The 23,488-nt window shown below is 42.4% G+C and overlaps 1 protein-coding gene across 2 annotated transcripts in view; it reads right to left on the bottom strand.

The window, feature by feature from the left end:
* The window catches only part of ITGA6 (integrin subunit alpha 6), a 76,757-nt gene that overhangs the window by 22,227 nt on the left and 31,042 nt on the right, over window positions 1–23,488 (bottom strand). For both annotated transcript variants that reach the window (XM_030326861.2, XM_030326860.1), the window contains exons 2-11: window positions 17,073–17,197; window positions 15,564–15,643; window positions 13,871–14,126; window positions 11,333–11,464; window positions 8,001–8,211; window positions 7,071–7,264; window positions 6,832–6,920; window positions 6,015–6,133; window positions 3,074–3,172; window positions 2,553–2,614 (exon numbers count right to left, since the gene is read on the bottom strand). In XM_030326861.2, the coding sequence (XP_030182721.1) occupies window positions 2,553–2,614; window positions 3,074–3,172; window positions 6,015–6,133; window positions 6,832–6,920; window positions 7,071–7,264; window positions 8,001–8,211; window positions 11,333–11,464; window positions 13,871–14,126; window positions 15,564–15,643; window positions 17,073–17,197 (1,367 nt within the window). The remainder of the gene's footprint in view (window positions 1–2,552; window positions 2,615–3,073; window positions 3,173–6,014; window positions 6,134–6,831; window positions 6,921–7,070; window positions 7,265–8,000; window positions 8,212–11,332; window positions 11,465–13,870; window positions 14,127–15,563; window positions 15,644–17,072; window positions 17,198–23,488) is intronic.

Below are 23,488 nucleotides of genomic sequence, written 5' to 3'. Positions count from 1 at the left end.
TCTGCCCGCCACTGTGTTCCCCAGCAACAGGACAACACCTGATGTAAGTATGATTTTTAGAACAGATGAACGGAAGCGGGAGTGACTGGCACAACACCAACATGCACACCGATGCACACACAGGCATGTGCACAAACAACGTGACGTTATTCTTATGCCGAAACAATAGCCAGTCGGATGTGTGAGACCAAAATTTAGAAACACTGACACTTTCAATAGTAATTTCTGCCAAATGGAATGTGCTTCCATTTTAGCCTTGTAGCCTTGACATCATCCATTTATCAATGACCTGTTAACTTCACAATGAACCAGATGAAGGCTCACATGCTGAGTGCCCCTCACAGCAAAAGTAGGGGAGGGTGTGGGTGCATTAAAACCGTTTATCTACCAGGCCCACTCTAACCTTCCCTAACCCTCCAGACAGTTCACATCATCTTAAAATCCTTGCAGGCCACCTTTGCTGACCTTTTGAGGGGCAAGCCAAGTAGAATACTCATTAAGGCTCAATTATAAATATCTGTATGTATGGAACACCGCATCTGAGGACTATGGAGTTAAAATAGCCTGATCAAACAATAAGCTCACATTCTCAGACTCTGGGAACAGATTTGAGATATATCAACTCATATAGCTTTGTGGAAGTTCTATTTGATTTAGAATTACAGGAAGTACAGGAAATGAAAAACAGGGTCCCTCTAAATGTCTTCACAGAAAAAAGTTCTATCCATATTAGGCCATCGGTAAACACCTGGCTAATGGAGTTGTTCATAAACACTTGGTTAATGGAGTAGTTACTGAATACGAATTTCATACCCAGGGCATCAAATGCTGCACGAAAGCTAGAATGAAGTTTGTGACTGTATAGAAATGTTTGATGTGGGAGGAGACGGGGAGTTCTTGAGGAGGTTTCACGTCTGTGGTCAGAGATGTATGGGAAAATGACTGACTGACTGAGAAAGATGTCTCCCCATTTCCTCTCCTCCTCTGGTCAGAGAATTGCAGATTCTCCTGGTCTCTCTAGTCTACTTCAAACCCAGAGGTAAAACGCCCGTTATCCAAACAGACAAGTGTGAGGTACTGCATTTGGGTACAAATAACACAAAAGATACTGAAAGGATGACGGGGTGTGAGAGACCATAGAAGATGTTTTCTTCTCAGTGGGTGCCACGCAAAGAATCGTTTCCAGTACTGAATAAAATACCAGCCACGTCAAAAGGCAAAGGGCACAGGCCATGACACAGCCACACCAAGCACACTTCAGGCAAGGTCTGCAGATCCCAGCGAGAGAGGCTATGGCGGCAGACAGCCCAGAAGAGGGGCCTAAAGAGATCAGGGAGGTAAAGAAACTGCCTGAGGATGGCTCAAAATATGGAAAGACGGAGGCTTAACATACAAAAAGGGGGCCTAGGACAATGTGAGCTGGGTGGAGACAGACACATTTGCCAAATCCTGGGACATCATAAGGGATATACCGTTAATAAAGAAACGGAGTAATACTTTAGGTAACAAGGAGGAAACTTAAGAAAGCTCATTAGCTCCAGTAAAAACTGAACGCCACCCTGTCCCTTCAGAAAGCTGCCCCTGGTAGCATGCTACGCCCTCACCGCAGGCCTCTGGGACTACCGCCTGACCCAGGATGGAGGTCACCGTCACTCTTTGTACCTGCTCTTTGGGAAATGGTTTTCTTTCAATTCCCGTGCCCCCGTCTTGCCTCTGGAGCTGCAGCAGGTGGCTTACACCTGAAAACTCATGGCTGTTACTAAAACATAGCACAGAAGGCTTTGGTGACGAGCACTCCTGTTAGAGTACCATTAGCCTTGTCTAATCCTGGGGCAGAAATCCTGTTTGGATTGTAGGGAAAGGGAGCAGAATAATACCTTGTAAATGACAAACAGCTTTCACCACAGCATCTCCTTTGCTCTCACCACAATCCTCTGTAGTAATTCTATTACAGGCATTTTTCTTACTGACAGGAAAATGCAAACTCAAATGTTAAGAGACTTGCTCTGTGCGGCAGGGTCGGCCAGCCTTGGAGCTGGAACCAGGAGCAGAGCCCAGGGCTCTGAATTCTCAAGACCGGCCTTCCAGCCTTGCAGGAATCTGCACTCAGGGACACAGCGTGGGTGTTCCAGGCCGTGGAGGCCTCCGGGAGGGGACAAGGGAGTGAAAAGAGGCTAAGGCGGCAATTCTGTGCAATGCTCAGGCTGTGGCTCTCACTCTTCTCTAACCACCCCCCACCACCTCACAGCCACAAAACCAATTTTCCACATGGCTCTTCAAAGGCAGAAATGGAGGAAACAGTTGTGGTAGCAAATGACTGCTCTCCCAAGGCATCCTGTCCTAAACCATCTGCTCTGGAAAATCCAAATGAGGACCAAATGGAGTGTTATTCCCTCCTGATTAAAGAGAAGACAACAGATACGCTGAATTCCGTAAACACGAATTTATGAACCCAGCTTGGCCACTGCAGTTTTTATTTTTCCGTTATTTATGCAGAACTTTCACCCTGGCAGATAGAAAATACAGAATTTTTAAATGTACTGGGTACTCACATATCGAAGGATTGTAACCTGTGGGTTTGGCAGTATATTCAAAACAGGCCTTCACCTGGAGGCTGTATAAAATCAAACACATATTCCTTAAAAGATCCATTACTACAGCAGAAAAAAACTCCATGTTCCCCAACTCTCAAATACCCCACTGCCCACCGATGAGTAAAATGTTATATATTCACTTGAGAATCCCTGTCCCCTTTGCCCATTTCTGTCTACCCTTGCCTATGGCTCCCCAGCGCAATCGGGTCATCATAAAGCAGGGCTGTGAAACTGAGGAGGTCATGGGGACCTGGGTGGCTCAGTCGGTTAAGCGTCCGACTCTTAATTTTGGCTCAGGTCATATCTCACAGTTCGTGAGATCAAGCCCCACATCAGGTTCAGCTTGGGACTGTTTCTCTCCCTCTCTGCCTCTCCCCTGCTCATGCTCACTCTTAAAATTAAGAAACTTAAAAAAACAAAAAACAAAAAACAAAAACACAACACTAAGGAGGTTACATACACAAAGCCAAAGCTCTCACCATATCCCACTAGGTGCCCCACAGAACATTTTCTGGCGGAGATCAATCGTGTTCGGTGTTACGGTGAGGGTTTTCTGAATATTAATCACAGGCCGGGACCTGAAAACAAAGGAATAAAAAAACACAGGCTTAGCCTTTTGCTACCTTGAGTGGGAGATGAATTTACATGCTATCAGCTGCCTACAACATCTTAAAAACCAGAGGGGGAAAAAAATGTTCCCCACTGCCAAAGAAAATAACAGATACCATTGAAAACCTGATGACACAATTTTTTTTAAGTTTTAAATATAACATTTTATAATTATAAAATGTTTTATAGTTTTAGCAGAGTTTTTAAATGGTAAGTAATATGTGTGATATGTAAAAGTTCCAGAATTTTCAGGTAAGTGTTAAGTCTCTGTCCCCATCCAAACCCCCAAGTGGCCTGGTATGTATGTCCTTCCAGAAACCTATTTGGTCTTTGTGTTTCTGTTAAAAATATTACCTAAAGTTAAATATAGAAACATACATATGCTTTTCTTCAATGGGAGCTTTACTTGCTTCTTGTTCTGAATGTTGCTTTTTCTAACATTTCAGAGGCCTTCTCCTATCTATCCATAGATCTAGTTTACGGTTTCTCGCAGCTGGTGGTGTTGCTCTGTCCCCACACAACATCATTTATTTAACCAGTCCCTAACGGGTAGACATTTGATGCTGTTTTTAGGCTTCCGGCTCTGACAAACATCCTTGTACCTGCTTCTCGGCACACGTTTGAATTTACCTGTAGGATAAACTCCTAGTGGAACTTCTGAGTCAAAGAATATGGACATGTTTTAAATTTGCCAAAATATGTTCAAAAAGGTTAAAACCCCATATACACCCAACACCTGGGATGCAATCAGGGTTTCTACATACATGAATTGTATTATTACAGGCAATCCTTAGCTCTCGGATATCCATCCTAAAACATTTGCCCTTCCTTGCTCCCATCCGCAGCCTCAAGCCTTTGTCCTCTTGCCACCAGAATGGAGCACAACTTTTCTGCCCCAACAGTATCTCTGTAAGCAGAAACTTCAAGCCCTTTGCCTTTTTTCTGCCCTGCCTTAACCCCGACCTCGCAAATGCTCAAGAAGCTGGAATCCCACACCTTTGGTCCTTCTCACCATATGAAAACATCCTTGCTCTGCCTTCCATCTTCTTCTCCCCTACTCCCCACAGCCAGTGGGGTCACCCCCAGCCCACGTCCTGAACTCTGCCGCAGGTACGAGAAATCCAACTAGACGGTGGCTGGGAGTGTAAGTGGATGGGGAGACAGACCCCTCGCATCTCCATCACTCCTCAGCCAGAACTGAGAATGGGTTCCATGGTTTTATTACCACATGGCTCCAGTTCGACTGACTTCAGCAGTCTTCTGGTAACCTAGCCGTCTTGGGTAAGATGTTTGATAAGCATTCCAAATCCCTTACAGGTAACTGGAACTTCTGGACTCCATCTATTGGTAGGCTAGAAAAGGCATGAGAACATTCGTGGGCAAGGTGGAAGCCTATATAAAAGGACAAATGCTGCCCACCTTCTCATTTGTAGATTTCCTTTTATCTCAATTATTTACCTTTCTATTGTTATTTCAGACAGCTGCTGGTTTCTAAGATGCTAGATATATTTCTAATTAAATTCTAGATATATTTCTAGATATATTTCTAATTAAAGTTTTGAGAGCATATTTAAGAGACAAAAATCCACAGAATCTTAGAACCAATTGCTACAGATGCAAGAGTATTTCATGTATGACAGTATTAAAGCTTTAATGTGACATAAATATCAGAAGGATATATTTTAACATACCTTCTGCCTAAAACATTTTTATTTTTTAAAGTTTATTTATTTTGTAATGCTTATTATTTATTTTTGAGAGAGAGAGAAAGACAGAGCATGAGCAGGGGAAGGACAGAGAGAGAGGGAGACACAGAATCTGAAGCAGGCTCCAGGCTCTGAGCTGTCAGCCCAGAGCCCGACCCGAGGCTCAAACTCACAGATTGCAAGATCATGACCTGAGCCAAAGTCAGATGCTCAACCGAGCCACCCAGGTGACCTGAAATAAATGATTTTTAGTGCTGATTCCCAGCAGTGAAAAGGGGGACTCAAGCAAAGGTGATGGGCAAACTACTGTAGCCCTTCTGGAGGTCATTTTGGTGAATCTGAATCCAAAGTCTGAAAACACATATGCCCTTTGACTTTTGAAATTCACTTTTAGGAATTTATCATAAGGAAATAATTCAGGACATAAACAAAAGTCAAGATTTTACCAGCTTTGTGTATCATCAAAAACAAACCTGGAAAGCAACATAAATATCCAATGACAGTATGGCGGTTCTTAACTAAATTAGGACCCAGCCATGTGACGCCTTATAGGCAGCCATAAACTTCATTTCAGAAAAGTGCTCAACGAAAGGGGAAAAAACACCTGTACATTATAAACTCACTTACATGGAAGAAGTCCACTAATGCATTACAAACTGACAAAAGCAGGTTATAAAACATTATGTACATTATGATCTCAGTTTTGTAAAATATACATGTATGTTCATAGCAAACAAAGGACTAAAAGGATGTAAACCAAGATTTTGGAGCTTACTAATGGATATTAAATACAGGGGATGCTTATTTCCTCCCTTATAAGCTTTGTCCTGTCAAATTTTATGTTTCAGTTTTTACCAAAATATAAGGTTTAAAAAATATTTCCGAAGTAGAATTTTCACCAATTCTGACTTTTTCCTCAATTCAAAATTAGCAAGATTTTACAAAACATGTCACATTGTTATACCACTGTCAAAAGAAAAATCTTCAAAATTCATACAAGCTTTTGACTTTGAAATACAGGTATTACAATTTTCAATTAAAAGGGTCAAAATCTGAGTGTAACCAGATTACTGAACATGCTTCACTGAAGTCAGAGATCGCATACCTGAACACAGTTACTGAGTCTGAGAGTGAACCAACAGCAACATCAGGGTAGGAATTTCTATCAAGGTCCATATTTCCAGCAATTGAATATCCAAAATAAGGTGTTTTACCCTCGAGAATCTGAAATGAACAAAGCATCAGGATGAACGACTGGCCCACCAAAACGAGCTTCTCTGTGCTTTCAAAAAGCCACATGGTTCCTTTTAAACTGAAGTTCAAGAGTTTGCTTATAAATGATACTAAATTATAAATGAGTTATAACTAAGTCTACATGTTATCCAACACTTCATATATTTTATTTCATAGAAGTCATCTGATTTACATTGTATCTCAAAGGTTTTGAGACAAGTTTTGATGAGCTTCTTTACTATATACCAAACAAACCTCTCTGCCTGCTCTCCAAATGTCTTATTCTTCTCGAAAGCAATTTTTAATTTTTGGAGTCTCAATTCTCCATGTAATCACAATCATCTATTTCACTTGCCCCATTTTTACCTCCATTTAGTATGCTACTAAAGGAAAGATATCATATTTCCATCTATTTGTGCTGTCCCGGCAAAATCATCTTTTCCTTTGTATTACTTCAACTCCTAATTTATCTAAGAAATTTTACAATTTAAATAAGCACATCTACATCATTGCATTTGTATCCATTTCCAAGCTATCTTCTAACAGTACATTTTTTAACTACAAAATTCACACTATTATAGATTTGTAAATAAAACATGAGTAACACGAAAATGCACATAAACCCAAATGCCCTATTACACGGCAAAAAGCTAAGACCCTTATTGTAGAAATCCAGGCTGTCTGGTTACCTGTGTTGGCTTGGTGTTTATTCCGTTTGGGGATCCGTGATAGATAAAAACCTTTCCCAGATCATCATAGGGAGCTCCAACGGCAATATCTGTTGAGGACATCACATTTCAACAAACGCTACGTTTTAAAAACGTTCCAATACAACATTTCAAAATAAGATGTCATAAGCACTCATCATCTTAGACAATCAAATAATCTACCTATGAGCAGCATAACTGTTTCACAATCTATTACCTACCTTGGTAGCCATCTTGATTAATGTCACCAATATTTTTTACTGCAATGCCAAACATGGAATCTTTGGTTCCATTGAGACGAATTGGCTTCACATTATTCCACCTGCCTTGCTGGTTAATGTAAACATACACCGCACCTCCGACCTCTCCATCTCTATCAAAATACTGTGGGGCTCCAATAACTATATCTTGCCACCTGAAAATACAACGAGGGATAAAACAACCATCAGCTAAAATGCCAGCAAGCCCACGGAGAATACCTCCAGCCCAGGTATTAGGGACACAGAGACAGGATGTGGAAAGGGTCTCAAATCTGGAATTCATTTCTCATCAATTAAAACATTTTAAGGTACTTTTATGTAATGTTTAGGTAACATACTGTTTAGGCATGTAAATGTTTATGCTTAGGTAAAACATTTTACATGGTAGCCCATAATAAATGCCCAAAGAAAAATATCAAAGAACCTGAAGACAGTCCCCAAGTTAGAATGAGCGTGCACAGAGACTCCCCTCCACCCACCACCCGAAATGGCACCACCAGCCATAACTATTACTCTGTCCCCAATCCAATCCCTACTTTCAAAAGGACATCCTAGATGCTCTGACAGCCCCTGAAGAAATCACAGAAGAACGATGTAGGTGTCATTTTTCAAGTTAACTTTTTTTCCCCCAAATTTCAATTCTCACAGACCCAAAACGTGAGTTTTGATCTGAAAACTGAAAACTGAAATGTAATCCTACACCATGGGGAGGGCAATGAAGGTCTGCTGCCAAAATACAAGTGATAAAGATGTGACAGGATAGTAAAAACCTGGCAGCAAAAACACTCTTTGGAATCCACTAACCTGAAAGGATGGCTCTTCTCAAGACCTAAAGAAGCCAAAGAACCAACGATTTCTTGGCAAGCGTAAAATAACCTAAGACCCTCTTACCCATCTTTGTTAAGGTCCACCACTGCCACATCATAGCCGAATGACGATGCCAGACCCTCCCCGTCGAAAATGTGCTCAGGGAGAAGATGTGCAGACTTCATGTCTCTTTTCAGCAAAACCACAGCTCCACTGTGGTTGGCTCTTGGAGCACCGGACACGAAAGTGAGCTCATCTTTAGAAACGATACCTTTTCCTGAGTCCAAAGAAAAGCCTAGAAACACAAAATAACAGTTCACATCACCCCGTATTTCAGGAGGTATCTACCATTGGTAACTCCATCACTACCTCTTCCTCTGGCTTCCAACCCTCTCCTTCTGAGCCTCTCTACCAGCTTATCACATTTACAACGCGAAAGAGTTACAGAGGTAAGAGGTCTGACTCAAGTACAAAGAAGTAGGCTATTTCATTGCTCTCTCAGGAAATATATTAAGACTTTTAAAGGAAACCACCTATGCTATTTAACATCTGTGTAACTTGAATCATGAAGCATTCATGCATCTGAAGAAGCTGCTCAAACCCCATTTTAATACTGGAACTGTGGGCCAAAGGAGGTCAGGCTAGATACTAAATTATCACGGGAAAGGATACACAGAGATACAACCAGACACAGCATACCTGAGTGCATGTTATAGGGCTCTGCTACAATGTAATGATTAGTGATCTCCTTGGTAATCAGGCAAGAACAAATGCTAACATCATTCGTATACCACAGGCAACATTTCAGTGTTTTGAACCAACTTGATTCTTGGACACAAACATGCAAACAAGACCATGACTTGTGAGATGTAGTATTTGAGAACCCAGTATAAACAATAGAGGTGAGCAAGCTGTCATTGATGACAATTACATACTTGTTCGGAGGGCAGAACATGTGAGACACCGGATTATAAAGCATCAGGTAGGATGTCAGATAACAGACTGAGATCTGGTAGCAAGTGAGTGTAAACACCTCCATCAAAATCACTTGCATTAAGCAAATCTTGCTATGTAAAGGTGAGGCAGATGCAGAATGGTGTAAGCTCCCCCTTTTTAGTGGGATTTATAAAAAGCTTCACCACTACTGTTGTAGTTCTCAAATTGTGAAGTTTGAGTGGCAAAATACGACGAGCTCCAAGTTTAGAAAAGGGTGATAAAACCGAATCCAGCTCTGAAAACCATCCGGGAGCAGAGCCTCAACAGTGGCATGATCTCATGTGTGTGCTCCACTTAAAGGAAATAAAAAATAAAAAGATGGATGCTCTGTATGGATCAAAAAAAAATTTCTTAAATGACCATGACCAAGAGAATTTATTTGTCATCTCAGAGGTCACAAACCTAGGTAGCTATTCATCATCACATCAGGGGACACGTTGGACCGCTCCCTGGGAGGCTGTGTTTTGTAAACAAACTGATCAGGATCTGCGTAGGAAACGCTGGTCAAAAACAGCAGGCCTGGACACGTGCACGGAACGGAAGAGATTGAAGGGAAAAGCAATTACGCTCTGTAAGAGGCACGAGAGCTTCGGCTGCTCCAGCCGGACGATGAGGCCACCAGGCCACCACCGCATCTAGCAAGCCACCCTCTTTGCCAGCTTCCCGAACCCCAAGCTGATCATTTTATTCCTTAAAACCACGGACTCGTTGAAATGACAGAGGCACAGACAGCACGGACAACAAAACATGTAACGACACAAACTTGACGGTTTCCCCCGCCAGACACCCACATTGGAGGAAATCCATTCATCAAAGTGGCAAATGGGCTTAATGAAAAGTGCTGAATCCTTTCAGATGCTCCAGTAGCATCTATGTTTACAAAAATCCATGGGCATCTATCTTCAAGACTAGACCACTGGTTTCTTGACCATGAAGTCAAATTTTCATTTACAATTAAATACTTCTCTCTCTCTCTCTCAAAAATAAACATTAAAAAATTAAAATTAAGTACGTGTCATCACAAATAACCCCTAAGTAACACGCTTGATTGGACAGCACATATATTCAAATAAAATATAGGTTTGCTGACAGTATTTATCCTGAAAAACCGTATTTAATATTGAGACTGCAAACTGCTGGCATCTGCATCCTTTCCTGTCCTGCGAAGCCATGGACGTGGTGGCACTCATGCAATCCAGCCGCCTCCCACCCTGACCCTGTCACTTCCATGAAACTTTCTCTCCTAGGCTGAGGGATCAGTAACTGTATGACCTTAGACTAAGAAATTAATCTTCCTAAGATACACTTTTTTCATCATCAAAAGAGGGATAATCATACTTATTTTATAATGTTTTTGGGAAGGTCAAGTAAGACCTGTAAAGTAGTATATATACCACATGACTTAGAGCACATGAACCACACTTAACAAGTGATAAATTTAATTTTGCTCTGCTCTCTTGTATGCTTTCACATCAAATTTTTAATTTGGGGGCAGGAGGGAATGTCTGAAAGGTTGTTTTTTTCCCCTAAGTTAACAGGATCATTCATGTATATGTACATAATTAGGCCATCTTAAGAATCTGTTTACTAACACATTGATAACAACTATTCTTTGTGTTGACTTATCTTCCATTGTTCCAGTAACATCTCTAGCACAGGGAGACTTTAAAAAAAAATAGGTTACTATTTAGGTTTAGGAGATTTTTTTACATTTTTTTCAAGAAATGTGCAGTAATTATTCTTTATGTCAACTCATACCAAGAATTAAAGCTTTTAAAAGCCTTTGTGTAATTACCATAATGCACACGAATGATTTAGGACGCCCATTAGTAATGCAGACAAGCCTGAGGAGTTAGGGAACTGGCACTTGGACACGATCTGTGTGTCCTCCAGCAGTCCTGCCCAGCTTCCGCTGGAAAGCTGCCGTGCCACCCGCCAGGGGCCCCGTGACATGGGGGCCCCGATCCAGAAGCCGGGCCAACCCTGGAAGATCGACAGTCACAAAGGAAGGACGCAGAGGTTTTGACCCGCCACTGCAGAGTAACTTCATAAACGGAGCTCTCAAGAGTATCTCTAGAAAGAGGATACGGCTCAGCTGACTGCTAACATCCATGCATTTTTTTTCCCCGCTGCATGAACAGCCTGTTTCAGGTTACAGAGGCCGATGCTAGCCCAAGAGATGGGCTTGAATGCAAGAGGTTTTCCCATCTTGAGGGAGCCCAGGTCAGAAGGGAAGGGTCCCAGGCACCAGTCAGGTTACCTCAGGATCACCAAAGCTTAAACCCGACTGCCCATCAGAGCAGCCACAGGCCCCTGGTCCCGCCTGGCCCGTCCTCAGCCTCCAAGTCCAGGTCCAGGGAGGGCGCTGTCACACTGAGGCATCTGAAAAGACAGGCACGCCAAGCTATGCTCATTCCTACCTAAGTAACTGTTAGCAGGAACAGGAACTAGACTTTCGTCATGGTCAGTCTCTCCACCAACTTCGTAAGGCCCATCTTCAAAGATGTTCATGTCAAAAAAAGTGTTATTCTTTTGCTCTACGCGAACAATGCCTACAGGAATGAAATGGCAAAAACAAAAAAACAAAAAAAACAACAACAAAAAACAATGAAGATGAAAACAAAATCAAAGAGATGGTTCCTAATAAACATGCCTCGTGTTATCACTGTCGGTATAGGAAGAAAAGTCTAGAGGAAGAAAAGGCAAAGGAAAGGGGGCTTTTGAAGTTATTAAAGTTTAAAAAATCATGTTCGTGTGAATTTTTACAAAGAAATTGTTCTAGTTATTAAAAAAAATGCACCATGCATTTTTAGGAATTATCTTTATAATGCCACCAACTAGATGGAAAATGGAATGTTTACTTAACTAAACCTACAGAAAATAACTTTTTATTTATTTTTTTTTTTAAATTTTTTTTTTTTAACGTTTATTTATTTTTGAGCAGAGGGAGACAGAGCATGAACGGGGGAGGGTCAGAGAGAGGGAGACACAGAATCTGAAACAGGCTCCAGGCTCCGAGCTGTCAGCACAGAGCCTGACGTGGGGCTCAAACTCACGGACCACAAGATCATGACCTGAGCTGAAGTCGGCCGCCCAACCGACTGAGCCACCCAGGTGCCCCCAGAAAATAACTTTTTAAAAGCTATAGGAGCCTGATGTAGCAATCCTATACCAATTTACCTACTTTACTATAATGTAAAAGTGAAATGTTTTGATTCTTTCTCCAAATCACTTTCATGTGATGGAGGAGACTGGATTTCATCTTTCTAAAATTTTCACAATTAACAATTAAGAATTAAGAAGATTTCATATAGTAAACCTATTACATGACTTTTTAAAAATGGTAACATTTCAGGCCACCTGGATGGCTCAGTCAATTGAGCATCTGACTCTTGATTTTGGCTCGGGTCATGATCCCAGGGTCGTAGGATCAAGCCCCTCATCAGGCTCTGTGCTGAGCGTGGAGGCTCCTTGAGATTCTCCCTCTCTCCCTCTGCCCCTCCCCTGCTCGCATGTGCTCTAAAATTAAATAAATAAATAAATAACGTTTTAAGTCAGGGTTTATAAAGCATATAAGACATGTTTCCCATATATATATATATATATATATATATATATATATATATACACACATACATAATTGATGGGTTTTTTTTGTTATTTTACTATGTATGGCATCTCTTCTTGCTACAACAGAACTAATTCTAAATTCAATGTGTTATTTTCATTAGGTCAGTATAACCTTACAAATACCATCATGTTGGGGGTGGGGAGGCCAAAGGAGATTACTCTCAAAGGTTAACATGGATGATATAAAGAGGAAGGTGTCCTCGAGGATTATTTCTAATAGGAATTCGAACTTGAGCAGGGAGCAGGGGGAGGGGGGCTGGCATCTGGGTGGTTCAATTGGTTAAGCATCTGACTTTGGCTCAGGTCATGATCTCGAGGTTCATGAGTATGAGTCCTGCATTGGGTTCTGTGTTGACAGCTCAGAGCCTGGAGCCTGCTTCAGATTCTGTGTCTTCCTCTCTCTCTCTGCCTCTCCCCAGCTCACACATTGTCTCTCTCTCAAAAGTAAATAAAAACATCCAAAAAAATTTTTTAAAAAGGAATTCAAACTTGGGAGGTTTTTAAAATGCATCTCCTAAGTGTTTCCTAACTTAGTGAAAGTGTTATAACATAGGATTTATTTTAATAAAAAGAAGTCTTCTGTCTAAATCATATACATTTTTCTTCATTATGCATTAGAGTTAATTGTCCTTTATAACATACTGGTTTTCTATGCCTGCCTAATTTCTTCAGAGAAGTTAAACTTTATATAGGAGCTGACCAGGTTCATCCAGTCAAAACTGAGGACCATTCTCCCCTCCCTCCCTCCCTCCGTCTCCTTTTACCTATATCACAATCATCATTAAACGATACCACTAAACAACTTTCCTGTAAATTATCTAAAATTATCATCTCAAAATTCCCCTAGTTCATCTACCCTTCGAACTTTTCTGCTTTATTAGTAAAACACAGCCTTTTAAGATAATATATAATGAAAGATATATCTGTATTAATACACTGTTACTTATATAGGACACCAATTATTTTGTTTTCAGATCACAACCTTAAAATGCAATGTTTACTAACATTAAAACATAAAACTTTCACCTTCAAGAAACAGGAAAACACAAACAGAAAAAACCCACTAATGTTAATTATTATATTCTTACAGAAAAAGGCTACTTGTATTAATATAAATTGCTGAGAGAAGGAAAAAAATATCTTCAAACATTTCCACCACTGTTTCTGAAATCACATAATTGAGAGATTATAAGATCCTACCTTACTTCTATAATACACAAGTGTCTTGGAACACATTTGGTTTCAAATTAAAACGTTCTCAATCATGGTGCATATAGGAGAACTTACGTAGTCAGTCTAATCTCTATTGCTATAAGTACATGTCCTACCTTTCCAGTTATAAGTGCCTGGGGCTCCAAACACAATGTAATGAAAGTCTTTCGTGAAAGTAGCTGCAACTCCTTGCTGGCAAGAACCAAATTTTTCATGGCCTCTCAATCGGCCATCGCAGAAACTCCAGTCTCCTCCATCCATGTCATCCTCAATCCTGAGATTCTGACTCAGGACATAACACCTTCCAAAGATGTCGCGGGATTCCTGCTTTGTATTGACGTGTTGCCTTTTTTCATATCGGTGAGCACATGTCTGCAAACAGATGGAATGAAGCTGCCCATTCATTTCCACAAAACTTAGGTTTATTATGGACAATTTTATGAATTTGTAATAAAGAGGGATTAATTCTAAATGGGATGTGAAACATGTCCTCATCCTGGGCCTGGATCCCAAACCAGCAATTGTTCCCCTAAGTGGCACTAAGAAGACCGTTATCTAGCACATAGGAACTAGGACTCCTGTCTTCTTTTCACCTGGAGAATAAGGCTCCAGTCCAAATACTGAATGCCAATCTGTAATCCACAGGCTATTTATTTGTAAATTTACCTGTCACATAAACAATGGGAAATATCTTATTTCATTTTCTTAATTTAATCGGCTTTAATGGCCGTATGAAATTTCACATCAGTGTGTTTGTGAAAATATGTAATTACATTCCAGAGGAGGGAAATCAGACGTATTTTCATAGGGATCAGGCAAACACAGCTAAGACAAAAACATTTCCCTTTTACTCACACTATTTCCTTATAATCACTCCTAACTTATACTCTAAAGTCTGAGATTAAGTTTATTTTAAAAGGCAGAGAGAATTATACTGCCAGAAAAGATGAAATAATCCCTATAATTTTACAAGATATTCATGGCTACCCTCCATGTAACAGAGGATGAATAGACTTTACAATATCCAAGTTGATTTCCTGTAAGGATCCCTTAGATATCAAAACTTAGTGTTCAGTAAAATTCTCATTTTTTTTTTTTTCAAAACCCTGTGTAAATTTGTTACAGCAACCAGATTTTGAAACAGACACGCAAGGATGATCATAAGCCAGCCTGGAAGGCACCACCAAGGCCATCTCACAAAGCCACCTAACAAACCTCTTTTCTTCACTACACTTGTATTTGACTTTGTTCAGAATAAACAACCAGGAAGTTTTAAATTATCTGATCTTACTTTCCATGACCATTCCCACATTTTTTTTAATTTTTTTTTTAATGTTTATTTTTGAGACAGAGAGAGACAGAGCATGAATGGGGGAGGGGCAGAGAGAGAGGGAGACACAGAATCGGAAGCAGGCTCCAGGCTCTGAGCCATCAGCCCAGAGCCTGACGCGGGGCTCGAACTCACGGACCGTGAGATCGTGACCTGAGCTGAAGTCGGGACGCTCAACCGACTGAGCCACCCAGGCGCCCCATTCCCACATTTTTAATAACTCCTCTGAAAAAGACACATAGTTCCTGAGACAGAAACCATGTCTAGTTTTGTGTTTCAAGGACCATCAGAAATCACAGGAAAAATAATGCCTTGATTTCTTCTTGACACCAATGCCTGCTTTAAAGCAGTCAATCTTCTAGAAGGTACAACTCTGTGTGGGCAGGGGCTCTACCAGTCTTGTTCACTACTGTACGTCTCATGCTGGCACGTAACAGGCACTCAGACATTGTGGAATGAACACGCTTCTCTACACTTACCACAACTTTGCCCCCTGGACCTTGGCTCTGGACGGTGACCCCCATCCATTGATCTTCCTTGCTTTCTGATGAAGGGTCAGCTGTGGAAAGCAGCGCAGGTGAGATAACACAGTTAGGACCTTCAAAGTGACTGGAGCAGTCAAAAAACAAGAGATAAACACAATACAAGACGGTTTCTAAATTGCCCAGATTCTGAGTCTTTGCTACTTAGTAAATTCATGTACTCAATTCAGAAAAATTATTTCTCATTTTAAGAAAATGGGTAAGTGGTTATTGGTAAGAATCTTCTGTAAAATTCTTAAATAAAATATATAGCTCTATTTGGTAGCCCTACATCCTCTCTGACACCTAGGGTCCTGAGTACAGAAAGGCATTTGAAAATTATAAGGCTAAGAAGTAGCCCTCCCCCATATGCCACTTAAAGCAAAGATATATTTAAAAAAGCAGTGATGCAGAAATCCAGTTTCCAAACTCCAGCTATCATCCAAACTAACACAAAATGGGCAGTTCTCTACATAGTATCAAATTTGTTACATAACAGCATGAATCATTCTCTTCATTAGAGATAGGAAGCAAGGCCTCAGATTCACTTTATTATCTATCAATGTCAAAAAGGAAAATAGATATATTTTTAGTCCCTCCCCCCAGGAAAGAGAGATATCACAAACACCATCATGTATGTTCATTTCAGTATCAATCTAATCCTACTGTGTGACCCTATCTCCAAATTGCTGCCTTCCTCAATGAGAAGGCAGGTATGATTTTTAATCTTGAATCATTACAAAAATGCAAACACTAAGTCACTTTAAGTAGACGGAAGCCAAAATGTTAAAGGGTGATTAAGTCTAAATTACCCACAGGTTTTTGGTTTATTCTTTATACAGGTTGGTGTCTTTTTTACAAGTTTCCCACAATTAACATGTATCATTTGCTAATCAGCAAAAAAACAAAAACAAAAAAACAAACGTTATTTCTAAAATATGTAAAATCAAGAGAAGCACCTAAACGTGAATCTGCAAATCAACTTAGACCAAGTATGTCAAATCCAGCTCGCTTGAGCCTTCTTAGTACACTAACTGCTCTGCTCAGCATGGAGGCCTCACAAAACAAGCCGGTCTGAGCCAGCAGGGAAAAATTATCCACGATGGTCAGTTTTCATTTCAGAGAGAGCTGATACTTAAAACAGACTTTCTCCCACATAGTTTAACAGCAAGCGAGAACTTTTGGCAGCTAAGTACAAGCGATGCCCAATTTTCTTGCCGCTGTGAACTGTTTTAACAGCCTCCTGTAGAACCTCAACACATCACTAGGTGGCGACATCAATACACCATATCAGTTTAGAGAGCAGGATTAGGAAGGGCAGCAATTTCAAGCATCCCACCAAACAATTCAAGACATGTAATGAAAACAGGCCCTCTCTCCGAGAATACTTGGACCTCCCTCCCCCCTCATGGAAAGGGCAAGTGGGATACGGGCGAGCTGGCCAAGTGGACACAGTACAGAACACACCATCATTATCAAATTCAATCCGTGTGCAAGGCCCCCGGGAGGTGATGTCGCAGCTGTACAAGCCTCCTGTTCTGTTGGCCCTCTGCAGTGGAAGGGCCACGGCCCGCGGGGCCCCTACGAGCAACCTGTTGACAAAAGAGAGAATTGGGGGATTGGAGTTTAAAACACACTTAACATTTCAATCAGTCAGAACCAAGAGATGTGGGAAATCATTCTTTGTCAAGAGTTCCCAGATGCCCTGCTGGCTTGGGCGCTGGGGAGAGTGAAGGTCGAGTCCCATGACCGGCTCATGCAACACACACATGCACAACTAGCCAAGTCAAGCCTCAGAAGAGGGGTTGTTCAAACAAGGCGAAAAGTATCAGCCATCTGTCACAGTATCAGCACCTCTCTGCTGAGTAGGATTCTGGTGTTTTAAAAGACACACTTTTCATAGATAGAACATGACCCCTAAACCTAAATCAAGGACATATGGAACTTAACAGACAAATGCTCCCACACGGGAGGGGGGGAAATGGTCCCGTTAAATTTAACAAGCAATAATGTGTCAATTTCTAACACTGTGCCTTCCTGAGGTATTTTTCAAAGGTAATTTTAACGGTACCCTGAATCTTCAGTATACATACTGGCTAAATTAATGAAACAAGGAGGCCATTAGGCTGATGTGGCTCTAATGACGTGGCAGCCTATGTAAGCAAAAAATATCTAAGCCTATAAATGCCTCAAGGTTATAAAATCAAACCCAAGGACAACCGATCACAAACAGCCAGTCAGGCTTTAAGCTACAGCTGATTAAATAATTTTTCTTTGATTCTTTACTCCCTGTAAGTAGGTCTTTCCCCTGGTTCCTGTTGGCAGAGCACTCCTAACCACTTCCAACTTGCTGCTGCCAGATTCCCATTGATTTTTGCTCAAATAAACTCGAAGTTTTTAAAATAGGCTTCAGCTTATCTTTTAACAATACTGATTTAGATCCTAAGCTCGCCCAAGTTACAACCAGCCTGAATTTATTTCCCTCTGTCCCCTTCTCTGCCTTTCTGCATCACTTCTTACTTTTGGCACTCTTGAATCAGACAGGGTCCTCCACATTCCTCCTATCAGCCTGGCACAGAGACCACAGGCAGAGTCTGGGCAGTGCCACCTACATACTAGGTATTGTAATGCTCCTTCTTCTTCCCTCCCACCCCAGTGTTGTTAGCTCCTGTAAGAAGGGGCCTTATCCCCAACCCACAATCCTTAAAGTCTCAGTGTCACAGCCAGGAGGGATCTCTAGAGTCCTACTGTCTTTCTGCAGGGTTCCTGTTGCTAATGCTCTTTACTCACCATCTTTGGGTCTGACTGACTCATGGAACAGCTAGGAATAGAGACAAAGAGAAGGAACACACCTGACTGGACAGAGAGAAGCAAGGCTGGAGCTGGGGGAGAGGGCTAGACGCACAAAAGTGAACAAACAACCCCCAAGCAGAAAATAGGCCACTCCTGGCCTTTAAGAAACCCACAAAACTCAAATGCAAAATAAAAATAATAAAAAAATAAATAAAATAAAAATAAAAAATTAAAAAAAACCCACCTACAAACAAAAGTCTCTACCACCTGTCTCTATGATCCCAATACAGGATTTAACAAAAACAACAACAAAAAATTTAAACCAATACAATGCAGCAGGTGCAACAGAAGGAAATGCACTCAAAAATGGAGGGGCCAGACTTTGTCCAGGGAGGGCAAGTGCAGCCAGGTGTCACAGAATGAGAGCTGGCTCATGCAGGAACACACGCCCCTAGCGCTGTCCTTCCTCCCGGAACCCTGGACAGCAGGCACAGTGAGCTTCCACCTCGAACCCCGTCCTACATTTGAAGGGATGAACAGCATACACCAAAACACAGAACTGGAATGGAGACTTAGCAGGACAAAGGCAGGGTCCTTAGTGCCTGGAAGTTTCTGGCAGAGAGTCGAGGCAAGACCAATGGCCACAGGGACTGCCCCACATACATATTCCATGAATGCTGTCCCAGATCCCAGGAGCTCTGACAAATAACTGAGAGGTGAGCTGGCCTCGACCGTCAGTGAGCAAGCTCAATTACCTGGCAGGATGGGGATGGAACCCTGACCCAGGGGCTGGGTGGGACTAGCAAGGCACTGGGGTCAACAGCGCTGAATCACAGGATGTGAGCACTGGAGGCGCCAGAAAGCATCTAGCTCCCTAATTTTACAGAACAGAAAACAGAGGCCTTTGCAAGGAGGGTAAGCAGTCTGCCCCTAAGATCTCACAGCTAGATATAGGTATAAGCATATATCTATATAGATACACAGATATAGACAGTACAAAAAAAATTACTTTGGAGCAATGTTTTTTCCCATTCCTGTTAGATGCTTCCTAGGAAATAAAACCCAGGATTTTCAGGCATTTATAACTTTGCTGAAAGGGCAAAACCTACACAAATGAAACACTGAAACAAGAATTGCTCTGGTAACTGACAGATGTAAGCAAAATATGGAAAGGCTGAAGGAAGGCGGAGTGAAAGGGTTGCTGGAATTGGGTGGGGTGAAGGTTGGGAAGAGGTTATCTGTAAAGGTAACCAACTGCAACGGGAAGGCTATAAAGAGCAGTCGGGGAGTTCCAAGGTTATTACAGCGTCTTCTCTGACCACTTCCTCTCCTCCTCATCCACACCCGAGGCTAAGGCAGGTGCTGGGCTTGTTATTTCATGTTCACTCATTCACTTATTCATTCCACAAACATTTAAAAACCTTCTAGAATGAGTACAGGTTGCCCTCGCACCCTCCCCCCCCCAAAAAAAACTCTGGCCCTGAGGGAGGCAGATTCATAAGCAGGTACTAAACCAGAGGGAGGCAGAGGCCATGCGAGGGCGGGACCGGTAATCCTGCGCACGGTCCGGGGGGGGGGGGGGGGGGGACACCAAAACCTGCCTGCGGGGAAGGGGGTCACCCAGACCACAGCAGAGCTGGGAGTGCAGATGAGGGGCTTGTCACCTGCAGAGGCTGACCGCGGGCAGGGGGAAGGAGCCAGAGGAAAAAGAGGGGTGGGAATCGGTGATGCCACAAGACGGGGCTGGGGAGGCGCAAGCTGGTCAGTGGAGCTGGGGGTTCTGGGGTGAAGGGCCAGAGGCACACGCACCCGCGGAGCCCCTCAGAGCCCCAGGCTGCCGTGCCCTGCAGAGGATAGGCGCTTGCGGACTTCCTGTTCCACGTACATGGACAGTCCGGAGTAGGCCTGCCACCTCCCCCAGCCCCCTTTCTCCTGGCAGAACGGTAGGGCCTCTCCCTCCTCAGTACCTCCACCTGCCACTTGTCCCCCTTATCCAGAGTGGCCAAGACAAGCCTTTAGCAGGCATGTGAGAAATAGGAGGGCTTTCACTCCAGTTTGCCAACTGTGACAGCAAAATTTCATGTGTGCTAAAGACACCAACCTCTCGCAGGAGGGGTCCACCCATGTCTCTCGTGGCAACTGCCGCAGATGAAAGCCGACATACAGAAGAATGGAAACAGCAAGAAGGTCTGAGGGGGTGGGGAGGGGCAGGAAACACAGAAGAGAAGTTGGCAAACACGAGAAATGGACTCCTGGAGAACAACGTTAAGGGTCAAGTCGCCCCCTGGTGGGCTTTGCCTGCACGCGTTCCCACCACAGTCCTTCCTCCCAGGTCCCCGGACAGCTGGCACAGTGAGCCCACTTCAGAACCCATCCCACCCTGGATGGAGGGAGGCTGAGTGCTCTGGGGCCCCCAGCAGACCCCCTCCAGCCTCGGGCCCCAGCCAGTCAGAGGAAGAGCAGACAGCAAGCAAGTACTGGGGCGGAAGGGTGCCCCTGCTCTGGCTGCCCCTGGTTCCCTGGGCCCACACTTAATCGGAAATTCGGGAAAACAATGACTGGGGTGGGGGAGGGAAGGGCAGGTGGAATTGAGTTGGATAAAATGAGAATCGCAGAAAATGCAAGGAAGCACCTTGATGGAAAAACACAGTAACTAACCCCAACCAAATTCAACAACTGGCAGGCGTCTCAATCCTCAAGGTGAAAGCGGTCTTCTCTGGATCAGGAAATAAGCAAACTCTTAATTCTGCTCGAAACCAGCCTTTATCAGGAGGTCACAGTCCGTAAGTGGAGGCTATGTCTGGCAGGAACAAATACTCAAAAAGAGCCGTGTCCACTCAAACGATACCATCCCCGGTGCAAGTCCCATCTAAGTCCTGTAGGATGGGCACTGGTCTATAAGCCATTCAAATACAAGCGGCCTCCTGAGCTAGCCGACTGGTACAGCTCCAAAAAGGGTGGTGTTCATGTAGAGGAACCCTGAGGTCACACCAGAGTCCACAGTTTCTGCTCAAAGCCCAGTTTTCTTCACTTTGCCCCCAACACCCCTAGAGGCTGCTTCGGTGTAGGCAGCACACATTCTCTGGGCATGGCCAGGACACCCACAGCGACTCCTAGGACTCAGGTAGTAGCTGCTGGTCTGTTGAGTTCATTTCCTCTTAAGAAGCAGTGATAGCAGCTGCTGTTATTACTAAGCCACATGTATGGAGGAATTCAAACCTGCAGCGACAATTCATATTCAAAGTGGCAGGGGCCAGCGGATACAAGTTATGGCCTTCAAAGGGAAGTGGTGGAAATTAACAGAACTGGGTCTAACAAGCCTATTCCCATATCAGGTCAAAAGAAAAACTGTCAAGGAAGGGCAAGAATCTAAGTTTTAAACTAAGATTGTCTTAGGCGCCAAAAGGAACAGGAAAAAATACTTCCCAGATTGCTTTCCACAGGGCTAGTGAAACATCACCTTTACTATTTTGAAGCTGCAATCACATAAAAACTGCCCTGGGATTCCAACATATTGGAAAGCCACATTTAAAATATAAAACTCAGAGGCGCCTGGGTGGCTCTGTCAGTTAAGCGTCGTCCAACTTCGGCTCAGGTCATGATCTCACGTTCAGGGGTTCGAGCCCCGCTTCAGGTTCTGTGATGACAGCTCAGAGTCTGGAGCCTGCTTCAGATTCCATGTCTCCCTCTCTCTCTGCCCCTCCCCCCCCTCTCAAAAATGAATAAACATTTTTAAAAAATTTTAAATACACTACTCAGGGCACTTGGCTGGCTCAGTCAATAGAGCGTGGGACTCTTGATCTCTAGGTCATGAGTATGAGCCCCACATTGGGTACAGAGATTACTTACATAACTAAAACTTTTTAAAAAATCCACAAAATTCAAAACCTGCAAAACCACATCATCATCTTTAAAGATGAGAAAATCTGAAATAGTAAAATACAATATGAAAGGCTAATAATGACACAAGTATGACATAAAACTGAGGGTATGGTATTAAAATTCAAGGTCCTTTTGGAATCCCGATCAGAAGTCCTAGCACAAAGATTCGGGACCCACTGTCATGCCATTAACCACAAGGTTATTTCAAACTTCAAGTACTCCTATTTCATATACGCAAGTTCTCCCCCAAACAGAGCAGGTATACTTTTGTATAACTACTTCAACCAAAAGATCTAAACACTGGAACACTTTTAAAACTCTAAGCACAATAGCAGCTTTGCTTCATTGCTTTTGGCAATAACTCATTTCCTCGAGGATTAAAGATTCTGCCTCTAGCTATGCAACTCTGTCCCAGGAAACATGAAATATTGCTTCATTAGAACAAGGACACTATTATTGCCTAATTTAAAACAGTCTTCTTAGTTTCTTCAAATTAAGCATTAGAAAATTAGAAGACCGCCTTACCGTGGATTTGTGTCACCTCTGCATTTAACCCATCCTCAAACTCAAGTTTTAATTTTTGTTAAATACAAATGACAAGAAACCAAACAGAAAGAACTTATGATGGAAAGCAACAGATTCCAAACTCATCCCAAGCCCCAGTCTCTAGGTATACCTCTTTAAAAAAAAAAAAAAAAAAAAGTCTGTATTTACTTCTCCATAATTCCATTACTTCTGCCTATATTTTTATCTCTTGATTTATCAGCTTTGGACAATAACTGTTGACCCCACAACATGAAAAGGGAAGAACTTACACTACTTGGGACTGCACTTTCCCTCCTATGTTTAGCAACTATATTACCTTAGTTCTTGTATTTGTTACCCTTAACATTTTCACAATATACTTAACCCTCTATTTTCCCTTCACCGACTTCCAACAAAATCTGTCTCCATTCCCGAATTGGGGAGACGAAGGCTTCAGCATTCTGACCCTTTCCCCCAAACTTTCCCTTCCAAGTCCTACCACCCATTAGCTAAACTTTTACACTATTATCAGACTATATTACCACTTACATTTTGTCTTGTGTAACCATAATTTGGTCACCTGTTCTTTTACATAACCAGGTAAATATTCAGCGTTGAATCAAACCACACTGAAATTATCCTTTCTTCTATCTGGGACCTGGGTCAGAGTCCTTGGCCTCAAA

The sequence above is a fragment of the Lynx canadensis genome, chromosome C1, assembly GCF_007474595.2.
Source record: "Lynx canadensis isolate LIC74 chromosome C1, mLynCan4.pri.v2, whole genome shotgun sequence".
NCBI classification, from domain to species: Eukaryota; Metazoa; Chordata; class Mammalia; order Carnivora; family Felidae; genus Lynx; species Lynx canadensis.
The sequence above is the reverse complement of the archived record's forward strand: the minus strand, read 5'-3'. Positions and strand labels throughout refer to the sequence as shown.